Genomic DNA, 14,223 nt, shown 5'->3' on the forward strand with positions numbered 1-14,223 from the left:
CAAGCCAGGATGTTTCACAACACCCCCTACCTATCGCTAAGAATAAGAGCAGTTTGATGCTCTACAGCAGCGTTTTCCAAATAGTATTGTGGTAGCCAAATAATGTGCAACCTCTTGCCATATTGAATAAATAACAGGAAATAACTAAAAATAATCATAAAACAAAATTCTACCCGTGAATTATCACATAAGTATCTCATCATAATATCACATCAAATTGCGTCACACAACCAAACATTTTAAAATGTTAATATTCTTTATTTTTTTCTATTGGAGCAAATTTGTGATGTGTGCGTGTAGCTCGCTCAGCTGGTCGAGACGCCACGCCGGACCCCCCTTAAGTTCAGGCCCTCAGGCTAGAGCCCTGTCAGCCCCCCATCCCTCCTCGGGGGCATTGATGTAGATGTCAGTCGGGAGGCTTAGACCGAAGTGATTCAACTATGTAGGAAGAGATACAACATCGCTGTGGTTAAGATATATTATTATAAAGGAGTTTGAGGCAGACAGGGAGAATATAATATAATATAAATAAAATAATTTAGAGAATAATGGAAAACAAAATCCTTAAGTGGGTAGTTAGGTTACACAGATTTGTCAATCAGAAGCTCAAAATACAAAACAGTAAATCTTTAACTGTTGATTTAGTTAGCTATTCTAACACTATTATCATATTAATATGAATCACATTGCCCATGATAGAAAATACTCTTTAGACAAGTCTGGATTTCCATTCGATTGGCTTGAATTATCTTTAAAATGATTGAAGAATTGAATGAGATGCATAGTAAATGACAACCAGAACATTTCAAATAGGGACTGCAATACCGAACGAAAATATCGATACCGGTATTTCTTTTTGAATATCGGTATTATTACCGGTATTCGTTAAAACACATAGAAAAATTCAGAACTATGTTAGTATCAATAAATATAGTAAAGTTATAAAAATCTCTTGAAATATTGATACTTTATAGTAAAAATATCTAAGTACGTATCTACATAATATTCTGTTGACCTTTAAAAATATGTACTTATAGATTTATGACAGAATTGATTTTTATAAATACATTAAACTTGATTTCTGAAAGTACCTACATAGAAATCTGCATGTTGTATGTATATTATTGTAAGAAGTCTGAAATGTCAGAATATTTAATTAATGATGTATTTTAATCGGTCAACCCTTTAAATAAAAAGAATAGAGAATCGTTTTCACTCAAAATATTGGCAGTACAGAGCTTTATACTCAATTATATAAGAAATAAAGTTGAATGTAATGAAAAAATTACATTTAATTCATTTTATATCGGTATTTTGAATTTTTAAAACTGGTTTTTTGATACCAATAAATACTGGAATCCCGGTTTTAAAATACCGGTATTGTAGTCCCTAATTTCAAACCGAATCCATCACCGTGAACTTGAGTACGGCGTACGGTACGGTTACTAACTTACATGTCGTATGCACGCTTTATATAACAACTACTACACACAATAAATTGTAACATTTTAAGGATACGCTGCTAAATATCTATTCGTGTAAATGTCGGGAATGGGACAACTGGACGCCAGGACAATTGGACGCCGCACTGTCGTAGACACGTAAACAGATCGTAGACGATGAATTTTAATCAGTTCTATCTACTACTTAGTAGTTTTAATATATTTTACTCTTAACATAATGTTTTTTTTATTGCGGATTGAGAATTATCATGCCTAAGGCTTTATGTAAAAATAAAAAACTATTTTTGTTGTTGAAACTTAAACATATGCACGATTAAATCATCATTTACGTGTGCATTTTTAAATTCTCACCAACTTATCGTAATATAATAATTTAAATATAAATAAAATATAATATATTTTTAAAAGTACTTACGTATAAGTACTTAACGTCTATTTATTTTCGAATTGCGTGGCGTCCAGTTGTCCCGAAGCCAAATCGTCCTAGACCCTAAATGTATTATCTACTTCTCTTCCACATATAGCTTCTAGATTACTTTATGTTAGGAATGATTTAATGTTATGTAACAATATACATTACCTACTAAAAATACATTCCTGGAACTTTTCCACGATAATATTGAATATAAATATGAAATAAACCAAATTTGAGAAAATAATAGGTAAGTATTATTTATTGAATATACGGACAAAATCTTGAAAACAATATGACGCCAGACAGGACTCTTTTTCTTTTGACGATGTTCGATCCTAAAAGGATCACTGGGCCCCCCACAGAGTGAACGTTTGTGTTAACAGATTTTTGTTTCTACAAGAAATGGATGTTAGCCACTTGCTCAACCTACTAGGTCCATAGTCTGACTTCAAACACAGATTGAAAAACAATATCTTATGTATTTACTAGACCCAGGATTCGAATCTGGGACTCACGAAATTATACGTCGTAGATTCTCAAAATCATATACATTACTATTAACCTACTTTATTTAGTAAAATGGATAGTATACACCAGTGGCGAAGGGTGGAGGTAGGCTGTTAAGATCCGCCATAAATAGTGCACACTAAACTTTGTGAGTCATACATACTTGTTTTCATTGAAATAAGTGGTGTTGGTTAGTTTTTAAAATTCAATTAAACCCTGCGAAAACCAAGCCATAATAGATAATAGTCAAAAAATACTCGTATATCTATAAAATATCTAAAATTATGCAATTAAATCATACATAAATTTGGATATTTTATAGATAGAATAATATTTTTTATCTATTATAGTTTGGTTTAGGCATAGCTTGATGAATTTTAAAAATGAACCAACAATATGTGTAATACGTACTTATTCTTAATCTAACGAAAACAAATAAGTAAGAATGAAAAAATGTGCATAATTTTGTCATATCGCCTAAAATATACCAATACTATTATGGTTTGGTTAGACAGGGTTTAATTGATTTTTAAAACCCAACCAATACCATCTGTAAATAGTAGTCTGATTTCAATAACAATATATACATTTGACTGAAAAAAGCAATGTCATTGGAAAAAGGTTAATGTGCACTATTTATGGCGGATCTTAACAGCCTACCTCCACCCTTCGCCACTGGTATACACAATTATATTATATCCATGCCATCCATAGGCAAACTGCCGCCCTGAAGACTAAGAATGACGTTTTCTTCCATTTTTAAATTTGAAAATTCGTTAGGCTAACTACTTATGTATCATAATTTTTATTTTCAGCTATATTAAACAGACAAATAAATAAAACATCTTAAATTGACATAGGTATACACCATCTACTGAAATTAGAGCATTTCTACGAAATCTACTCTCAAATAGTGGTGGTTTCACCCCTGTGAAGTCTGTGCGATAAACCGCCATAACAACTTGTATTACAATGAGTATATTATTGTAATACAATATACCAGTGGCGATGGGTGGAGGTAGGCTGTTAAGATCCGCCATAAATTGTGCACACTAAACTTTGTCTAATTGTACACAGATGGTGATGGCTAGTTTTTAAAATTCAATAATTAAACCCTGCCAACCCAAGCCATAATAGATAATACTTAGTCAAAAAATATTCGTCTGTATATAAATATATATACAATTATGCAATTAAATTATACATAATTTTGAATTATATATATAGAATAATATTTTTTATCTATTATAGTTTGGTTTTCGGCAGGGTTTAATTGATTTTTAAAAACTAACCAATATAATCTGTAAATTGTTGTCTTAGTTCAATAAAAACAAATACGTATGACTGAAAAAGTGTAATGTGCTCAATTTATGACGGATCTTAACAGCCTACTTCCACTCTTCGTTACTGCAGTATACATAGCTAAGTTGTCAGGACTTTTTATGGTTCGAGTATTAAAATATGTCAATACTTTCTATTAAAGCAACGGCATGGAATACCATCACTATCACAAATGTTGTAATATTTGTTTTCGTTCCTCCATTCGCCGCCCCTTTTGATGTGCCACCCCTGTGTAATGCATGAATGTCCAACCCCCATAGAACGTCACTGTATTATATATTATATACTATCATCATTAAATACGTTTTGCCGGAAATTATTCTAAACATAATTTCACAAATAAATGAATTCAATCTTAGGTTATAGGAAATTAACAATTATTTGCAAATACGTATGTTATTATTACGATTAGTAATATTTTCTGACATATAAATAAATAAATAAATAATTTTAACCTTGTATTAACTACATACAAGCTTCATAAGCAATAAATGATTTTAAAAATATGTATTGATTTAATTTAATTCGAATTTATTATGTTTGTACGTCGCGTACAAAATTGCTGACAGTATGAAATAAAATAGTATATAATGTGGGAAAATCGATCAATTCATCAGTCGAAGATCATTCATCATGCGCTTCGGAGTTCTTGTGCTGGCAGGCTTCTGCCTGGTAGCAGCCCTGGCTGATAGTTCTGTCGAAGAAAAGTTGACCAAGCTGGTGGAGAAGGAGGAACAGCTTTCCGACATTCTTTTGAAAGAGATAACAGCATCGAGTAACACCGAAGTTGCAGAAGAAGAGGACACCCCCAAGCCTGACACCAAGAAGGACACCGATGACCAGGACAAGGACAAGTCAAGCGAATCCGAGGAGACCGAAGGCGAATCCAAGGAGCGCTCAAAGAAGTCATCCTACCAGACAACCAAGGTGTGCGTCGAGGTGAAGCCAAGCGACCCCAGCCAGAAGCCCTACACTGTCTGCCACGATCCCAACGAAGGAGTAAGTTACAGCGCAGGTGGCGGATACGGCGGCAAATCTGGAGGCTATGGCGGCGGTTATGAATCGGGTGGCGCCGGCTACGGAGGGAGCTCTTCTGGTGGATCTTACGGCGGCTCAGCCTACGGTGGAGGATCCGGGTACGCAGCGGCCGGTGGACATGCTGCTGCCGGAGGCTACGGTGGAAGTTCATCCGGTGGATACGGTGGTTCTGCTGCTGGGGGCTACGGAGGCGGAGCAGGACACGGAGCTGGATATGGATCATCAGGTGGCGGAGGATACGGCGGAGTAAAAGGACCTAGCGGCGGAGCATCATACGGAGGATCGAGCTACGGTGGATCATCAGGAGGTGCTGCCGGAGGGTATGGTGGTTCTTCAGCCGGAGGATACGGTGGCGCTTCCGCAGGAGGATATTCCGCAGGTGGTTCATCAGGAGGACACGGCGGTTCTTCAGCCGGAGGATATGGCGGCGCGTCTGCTGGAGGATATTCTGCAGGCGGTTCATCAGGAGGCCACGGCAGCTCAGCTGGATACGGTGGTGCTTCCGCAGGAGGATACTCAGCGGGTGGCTCATCAGGAGGACATGGAGGCGGGGCTGCCGGAGGATATTCTGCAGGCGGTTCATCGGGAGGATACGGCGGTGGTTCAGCCGGAGGATATGGCGGCGCAGCTGCCGGAGGCTCTCATGGAGCTTCTTACGGCGGTTCGGCTTCGTCTGGATCATACGGAGGTGGCGCATCTCATTCCAGCAAAGGAGGTTACGGTCATGCTGCCGCCGCCCCATCTTACGGCGGATCTGCAGCGGGTTACTCTGCAGGCGGAAAGGGCGGCTATGGAGGACACGCCGCTCCTGCTCATGCCGCGGCTCACGCTGCCCCCGGGCACTACAGAACAGCCGACATGGACATGGATATCGATGAAGCCGATAAAGGAGCTATGGACATGGACGAAAATATGATGGTTCGCTCGGTGTACGATCCTCAGCCTTCATATTCAGGCCCTTCATACGCCGCTTTGCCTTCAGTACCAAATGTGTTGCCCCCATACAAACAACAGTCTTACAGTGCTCCGTCGTACTCCAAAATGCCCGCTAAGAAAGGCTACGGAGGAAGCTCTTATGGATCAGCACCGGCCCAATACGAATCTAAATCTGAATCATCATATCAAGTATCGGCACCATCATACGGAGGATCTGCTCCTTCATATGGCGGATCATCCCCTTCATACGGTGGATCGTCGTCCTGCGGTATCCCACTGTTGTTCAGCTGCCAGCCGACTATACTTAAAGGATCATTCCCTGCCCCTGCCCCCTCATATAGTGCTCACTCATATGGCGCACCAGCTCCCTCTTACAGTGCACCCGCACCATCCTATGGTGCCCCAGCTTATAGCGACCCTGCTCCAGCATATAGCGCCCCTGCTCCATCTTACAGCGCCCCTGCTCCAACTTATAGCGCCCCTGCTCCAGCTTACAGCGCTCCAGCACCATCTTACAGCGCCCCTGCTCCAGCCTACAGCGCTCCAGCTCCTGCGTATAGCGCCCCTGCTCCAGCTTACAGTGCCCCTGCTCCATCTTACAGCGCCCCTGCTCCGGCTTACAGCGCCCCTGCTCCAGCTTACAGTGCTCCAGCTGGACCATCATACAGTGCACCTGCACCAGCTTACGGCGGTTCGGCTCCAGCTTACGCCGCTCCAGCACCATCATATTCAGCGCCAGCTCCTGCATACAGCGCCCCTGCTGCTCCATCATACGGTGGTAAATCTCCGTCATACAGCGCCCCTGCACCTGCATACGGTGCTCCAGCAGCTGCCCCATCATACGGTGGTAAATCTCCATCATACAGCGCCCCTGCACCAGCATACAGCGCACCTGCACCTGCATACAGCGTTCCAGCTGCTCCATCATACGGCGAGAAATCTCCATCATACGGCGCCCCTGCACCTGCATACAGCGCTCCAGCCGCCCCATCATACGGTGATAAATCTCCATCATACAACGCCCCTGCACCTGCATACGGCGCTCCAGCAGCTGCCCCAGCATACGGTGGTAAATCTCCATCATACAGTGCCCCTGCAGCCGACTACAGTGCATCGTCGTCATCATCATACGGTTCACCCAGCTCGTCGTCTTCTTACGGTTCAGCACCAGCACCATCATCCTACAAAGCCCCAGCTCAACCATCGTACAGCGCCCCTGCTCCCTCCCACGGAGCAGCCTCATATGGCGGCTCATCATCATACTCTAAGCCAGCGCCATCTCACAACGAGTATTCAGCACCTAGCAAAGGATACTCAGCGCCAAAACAGCCCGGCTATCCAGCCCCATCGAAGGGATACGAAGCCCCAGCCGCAAGCTACGGATCTGGCGATAGCTACTCGAGCTCGTCGGGCGACAAAGGCGGCGGATACGGAGTGGGTTCAGGCTACGCCGCACCGCAGCCGTCGTACGAATCCCACGCGTCTTCGTCGTACAGAGAGTCTGACGCAGAAGAAAAGAAGACTGACAACGCTAAACCAGCAGAGAAGGGCGCCGAACTGAAGAAGCCGATCGATGATGGTGCCGCCAAGAAAGCTCACGAGAAGATGCGTGCAGAAAACGAAGGGGAGAGCCACCTCGAAGGGGAAACAAGAGCTGCCGGCTCATGGAAGGCTGCCCGTTAAAACCTAACCTAACATAACTCATAACTAACTAACAGCAATATATATAATAAAAATTTTGTGATTTTTATACTTTTGTACGATTTTTTATTGAAGAAAATTAAAAATTAGTTGAAATATTTATCACGTGTTGTTTATTGATTACTAATAAATTCTGTTTATATTTCTCTTGTACACTCCTTGATATAACTATCAGTAAACAATATGAAAGAATTCATAACAAAAATCTTCATGACTACACTAAAATCATTATAAAAACCACTCAAAATTTATAGCCTAATCGAAATAATACTATCATGGGAATATGACACTGAAACACACTGACATGCCACTGAAACAACTACACTGAAAAAAATATATTATTGGTAATTGTGTACACAATTAATTATGACTTCTATATAATATTATAAAAATGAAAGGTTCCACAATGAGTACATGAAAAACAAAGTTTACTATAATTTGTTAGACATTTTTTTACAATGTATCATTTCATAATTTGAAAACATCTCATGCATACACACACTAGAAAAAATCATTTTGTTGTGTAGTATACTTTTTTCTACAAAAAGATTTTTTCCAGTGTGTATATGCATGAGATGTTTTCAAATTATGTATATTAAGTATATATAATGTTACATTCTAAAATCTTGTGTCTTATTCGTTGATTAAAATAAATAGTTTATTACAATGTATCAATTGATTAACAATCATAATAAAAATAGATTTACGACAAAGCAAATGCAATATTAACACTTTTTATTAACATGATACAGTCCAGTGGCCAATGGTGGAAGTATGCTATTAATATTCGACATAAATAGTGCACACTAAACCTTGTCAGTCATACGTATTTCTTTTCATTGAGCTAAGAATACAAAATGCAGACGGTGGGTATTAGTTAGTTTTTAAAATTCAATTAAACCCTGCCTAGACCAACCAGTATTATGTGGAATTTGTATTTTTAGTTAAATGAAAACAAATAATACGTATGACTGATAAAGTTTAGTGTGCACTATTTATGTCGGATCTCAACAGCCTACCTCCACCCCTCGCCACTGATGTACACATGTTGATGTAAATGATTGATATAAACATAAGGAAAGTAATTTTAAGTCATAGTAAATGTAAACAATGTAAATGTAATTTAAAAAGATTAAGTTGAAATTTAGGTACATACTTACATGAAACAGCTATGGGAAAATGTATAACAATCCTTACAAATGCCATTATATATGAAAACAGCCGCATTAGCAAATTTAAAAAATATATATGTTTGATCAATTCACACACTCCCTGCAAAATCATTGTTTACCCTGCCAACAGTTTTTTTAATTTAAAAAGTCCGTCCAGAATCTAAGTCAAGGGCTTTTAAAAAAAATTCACACCTATCAGTCGGAGCTTTTTTAGATTTGCCGAAAGAAAATGTACGAGGTTTTTTTTATCTCTGCCAATCTATATTCTATGCATTATGGTTTAATAAATTATTCATTCATTCTTTTATTCAACGAATAATAATTCACAAGATTTCAGAATGTAACATTCTTTATATAGAATATACATATTTTGAAAACACCTCATATATATAATATAGGTAGGTACTACTAGAAAAAATCTTTGAAAAAAATACATTGGCCAACGGAATTCGAGCCCGTATCCACTGAATTTGGAATTTGATAAGTATATCAATATGTAAAAACTAGTAGATAATTTCGTCGTAATTAGATCGGACGCATGTGGCGCGAACCCAGTGGACAAGGGTCCAAGTCCCGTTGGCCGTCGTTTTTCTTTCTATTGGGTGTCTGAGGTTTTACCAAATTATGTATGTATCTACGGTACATATTGGTGTTTCTAATGTTTCTTTGTACTGAAGGATTTCGAATTATTAACCTTTAAATGCATGATGGTAACCCTTTAATGAAGGTACATTATTACCTTTCCAATCAGTCACATTCAATGTTTTATATTATTATAAATTATTATTAACAGTGCACCTGTGAATAAAAACTATAACTATTTTGTCAGTACACGTTGTCTACTGCAGAATGCTGCAAGTTTTAAAATAAAATTTCATTTGAACAAAAAAATAATGTACTCTGTAGTGAAATGATAGTAGAGACAGAAAATAGACACTGAAGCATACGAACTTGTCATGATCGTGGATAAGCGCATTGGATTAAGACCGCCTGGAATATAATATTTTTTTCAGACCTCGGCGTTCATGGAATAATAATTATTGCTTGCGTCTCCCCAGAGCGCCGCGGCGCATTATTTAATGGTTATAGGTATGTAAATTGTACGTGGCACAGTTCGTCGTGAGCTTTCTTATCGGAAAGAAATTACCATATACTATACGGTCTCCAATTTTATTAGATTCAATATGAACATTAATTCAATTTTCATAGCTGATTTTGGAAAAATTCATGAATTCAATAATGAAAACCTAACCTAACCTAACAAATAATCCAGTAACTATATCGGATATTTTCAAAATTTGTTTGCTGCTGGGTTCCTGTAAAGTGTAAACCGACAAGAACGTTGTTTTATTTAGACATGAATTTTATTCAGTACCTACTATATACGATCCAAAGAGGTTGGACGGTCTTTAATATACGGCCATATATTTCCGATACAACATTTCACGGTGAAGTGGGAGACGGCAAACTGCATACGTATAAGTTTCCGGACACGTTCTTTAATACCACCGATATCGATGTCTTTCTAGAAGATTTAGTCTCTTATATTATTAGAATCAGCTGTGGTCGATCCACTGTTTAATGCAGGCGTCCACTAGCTCCTTCATATCTTCTCGGTCCACAGTTATTCGCTGCTACGTACAAACACTGAACTTCATAAGTTTCCTCTATCCAGCGGGTTTTGGGGCGTCCCGTTCGTCGTTTAGCGCCTTGGTACCACTGTATGATGGTATTTTTGTCCAGCGGTTGTCTACTCACCGAGCGACATTCCATACCCTCTGCCATTTCATCTGCTTAGCGACGTCTATCACATCTCATGCATTCGCACTTCGGTGCAAGGTTGCATCACCAGTCCCGTGCGGCTCTGCTCGGGACAAAATGAGGGCTTAAATTCTTTAATCTAGCACACGTAAGGGTTATGTTAGGCGACCGCGTACGACGTGGCTGTATATACATAACGGGTGCGGAGGTGGGAGTTTTACACACCAGTTCACCGTGAGCTGTTGTACCGAAAACAGATGGACGCATTGAGATCAAAAAAATGATGTATTTCACGAAAATAGCATCATGATAGCCTAATTTTTAATGATTCAGAATTCTCAATAAATATATACGATAATATAATATTTCTTATAACATTTTTTCTTCTGTCTTTCCCGTGTATTCCGTTGGTTTTTATTAGGTATTGTTTTATTTAGACACGAATTTGACCTCAATGTTATACGACCACCTGTTTCCGATTTTCGTTTTCCGGACACGACTGCATACACTTATCTGTTTCCTTGTCCATTAGTCATCTAGTCTCTCATTAGTTTATATCATCATCGTCATCATCACTGAGGGTTGATCTACTGATTGATAAATGTCTCCTCTAGCTTATTCGACCTATTTTCTTATATTCTAGGTCCCTATTTCTTTGCTGCTACGTGTATTCACTGAACATGATGAGTACGTCAACCTGGCAGGTTTCAGCGTGTCCGGAAACTTGCACGTATGCAGTTCGCCGTATTACAAATATACTGATATAAAATTCATGTCTAAATAAAACACGAATCTAGTCGGTTTATACTTTATAGGAAGCCAGCAGCAAACAAATTTTGAAAATAGCCGATATATTGGATTATTTGTTAGGTTAGATTAAGTTAGGTTTTCATTCTCAAATTCATGAATTTGCCAAAATCAGCGATAAAAATTGAATTAATGTTCATATTGAATCTAATAACATTGGAGGCCATATAGCAGTGCTCCGCAACCGGTGTGCCATGGCACACTGGTGTGCCGCGAGACGACGCTAGGTGTGCCGCGATGCATCGCTTCAAAATAAACACAAATAATTTTGTATACTATACAATATGTACCTACTTACGTAATAGCCAAATTTGCGTACATGGCTTGTAATATATTTGAGAATGAAAATGTATTGACGTGCTCAGATAAATTAGAAGGAGTTAAGATCTCTGGAAATGTACCAAAGGACCTACCGGACCACCATTGAAAACAAATAATTAATTTTGGATCCGTCTCAAAAACATTTAACTTTTCTGCAAAAGACATTTAATCATTATTTTTAATACGACTGGATTTGAACCCCTTTTGCAACCAATGCCAAAAATTCTGTAGAAGCGCTTTCGCTATAAATTCGAAGGGAATTGAGAAACGACGGGATTCTTCGCCGATGTTCCATTGGTTAATAAAGAATGTCCTCGGATTTCCGACAAGGCTATCGTAGTTCAGCTCCCATTTTCTACGACATATCTAATATTTTATATATATAATACAAATACATGGAAATATGTATATTTAGTTCTTCGTCGTGTGCTATGTTGTTCATCAAATAAAAAAACATAAATAAATGTAATTTTGGTGCATGGTCCCCACAAGGGGGAGCTAACAGGACTCTAACCTGGGGACTCAGGCTCAGGGGGGGGGGGCGGTGTGGCAGGTCAATAGATAAGTGAGATAAACAGAAATTAAAAATTTGCTTCAATAGTAAAAATAGTCGCCTGCGGCGCTATTGTACTACGCTGGTATTAATATGCGATTGCAAGATACAATTTATTATTATTATGTCAATACTTGACAAATAATTATTATTCTTAACCCAACAACTAACCATAATTCGAGTGGATGTATTAATAAATACAAAAAAAAAAATGCTAAGCATACAATCAATAACAATAATTTTCCCTTGATCACCATTTAAAAAACGCTATTTTAGAATATGTGGGGTCCACGTTTTGGTGTATAAATTGTTTTACGTGTGGTGTGCCGCGGTATTCTGGGAAGACCTTTAGTGTGCCGTGAGTGATAAAAGGTTGCAGAGCACTGCCTTGATAGTATACGCCATACGGTCATCTCTTTCCGATAGAAAGCTCGCGGCGAACTGTGCCACGGTAAAATGTTTTACGTACAATTTAAATGTAACCAGGTTTCACACCTCTGCTGTCGGTAGTTGCCCCTTACCACTGTATGGCTGCAATGGTTATACGCTTGGTGGGTGACATGCCCGACCTATTGCCATTTAATCATGGTTTTTGTACAAACTTACATTGAAGATGCACGTTTCACATGTATACGTCAGCATTGGTTGAACACTTTACTCTTAAGACACAATGGAAGGTCACTTTTGAAGATACTATCTAGGCGCCTAAATGCACTCCATAAACGCATATATGTACATACTTATAATAAACAATACTTTACTGAATCAACAATTAGTAGAATTAAAATTATTAATTTCTACTTAAATATGTATCCTAATAATTATTATATAGTATTATCATAGGCAGCTGTTATTTTTATACATTATTATCATCGATTCTTACGAAGTACCCAAATCAACTATTAATACTAAAATTAGAATTAAACATTCATTTATTTTTATTTGTATACTTTTAATCCAATTGTACTGAAAATGACGGCTGAATATTGATTGATTGATACATGATTTCATTGTTAAATTTGTATGTATTGTTTTATAGATAAGCATTATTTAGTTATAACCAGAGTTGGAAATGGATCCGGACCAGAACCTCTCATTTGTTTTGGTATCGGAACCCTTGACTCCAAATGTGGTGAACCCCAAACCGGAACCCTTTAAGATTATTGGGGTTTTGGAGGTTCTGTTGATTCTTAATTTTTATATTGTAACATTTTTATTTTATTATTCATGCTTGAATTAGTTTTTGTAAACATATATTATAGCTACTAAAAAGGGTAATATATAAATTAAGCTATTGTTTTTATATTACAATACTGCGAATTAGTTTGCCATGGAATTTAAGTCAATTTTATGAATCAAACATACTGAACTAATTGACTGTTCCGGTTAGTACCCATGACATACTAAAAATCGCAGCGTTTTTATCGCTCTATGCTCCGGACTAGCTATATGCTTCGCCTGATAAGGATATCTTGAAAAAACGCTATATATATTATAATTATAGAGTAGAACCCCATTCGATTTTTCATCAGTAATCAAAGCTTTAAAAAACGTGTGTTCTAACAGCTCTGGTACAATATGTGAAGTAGGTGTGTTAGTTCGGTATTATCTAATATATAAAAATTAATATTTGTGTGTTTGTGTGTTTGTTTGTTCGTATTTAATGCGCAGCCATACCGTTCATCCGATTGCGATAAAACATTGTAAACTTATTGCTTGCACTTGCGGAAAGAGTATAGGCTATACTAATATATAAAAATGAATGTCTGTCTGTCTGTATGTCTGTCTGTCTGTGTGTCTGTCCCGTATGCGTTCCTATACCATTCATCCGATTGCAATGAAATTTTGGTAAGTGGTTGCATGCACACCCATGAAGGTTTCTGAATTAGAAAAATCATCATCTTCTTCTTCTTCTTCATTATATTTTCTTTTATTCGTATGGTTCCTATACCATTCATCCGATTGCAATGAAATTTTGGTAAGTGGTTGTATGCACACCCATGAAGGTTTCTGAATTAGAAAAATCATCATCTTCTTCTTCTTCTTCATTCTATCTTATTTTATTCGTATGGTCCCTATACCATTCATCCGATTGCAATGAAACCTTCGTCAGTTGTTGTGGTAACACCCGCAATGGTTTTTGAATTAGTACAACCATCTTCTTCTTCTTCCTATATTCTATATTCTTCTATTCGTATGCGTTCCTAT

General features: G+C 38.1%; 1 protein-coding gene across 1 annotated transcript; it reads left to right on the top strand.

Moving 5' to 3' along the window:
* Positions 1–4,359: 4,359 nt before the first annotated feature.
* Positions 4,360–7,383, top strand: LOC147064860 (uncharacterized). Its single transcript, XM_085957721.1, has 2 exons — positions 4,360–5,795; positions 6,042–7,383. Exons 1-2 carry the CDS (start codon positions 4,360–4,362, stop codon positions 7,381–7,383), a joined length of 2,778 nt encoding a protein of 925 aa, XP_085813847.1.
* Positions 7,384–14,223: the final 6,840 nt, after the last annotated feature.

The sequence above is a fragment of the Rhyacophila brunnea genome, unplaced genomic scaffold (genome assembly GCF_057557595.1).
Source record: "Rhyacophila brunnea isolate RB1 unplaced genomic scaffold, BYU_Rbru_1.0 scaffold_7, whole genome shotgun sequence".
Taxonomy (NCBI): domain Eukaryota; kingdom Metazoa; phylum Arthropoda; class Insecta; order Trichoptera; family Rhyacophilidae; genus Rhyacophila; species Rhyacophila brunnea.

What these genes read in the sequence shown, in the direction of transcription:
- LOC147064860 (XM_085957721.1), top strand. Translation starts at nt 4,360, where the DNA reads ATGCGCTTCGGAGTTCTTGTGCTGGCAGGCTTCTGCCTGGTAGCAGCC. An exon ending in CAGTCTTACAGTGCTCCGTC is followed by an intron (nt 5,796 to 6,041) that starts GTACTCCAAAAT and finishes CCCCTCATATAG; the next exon opens with TGCTCACTCATATGGCGCAC.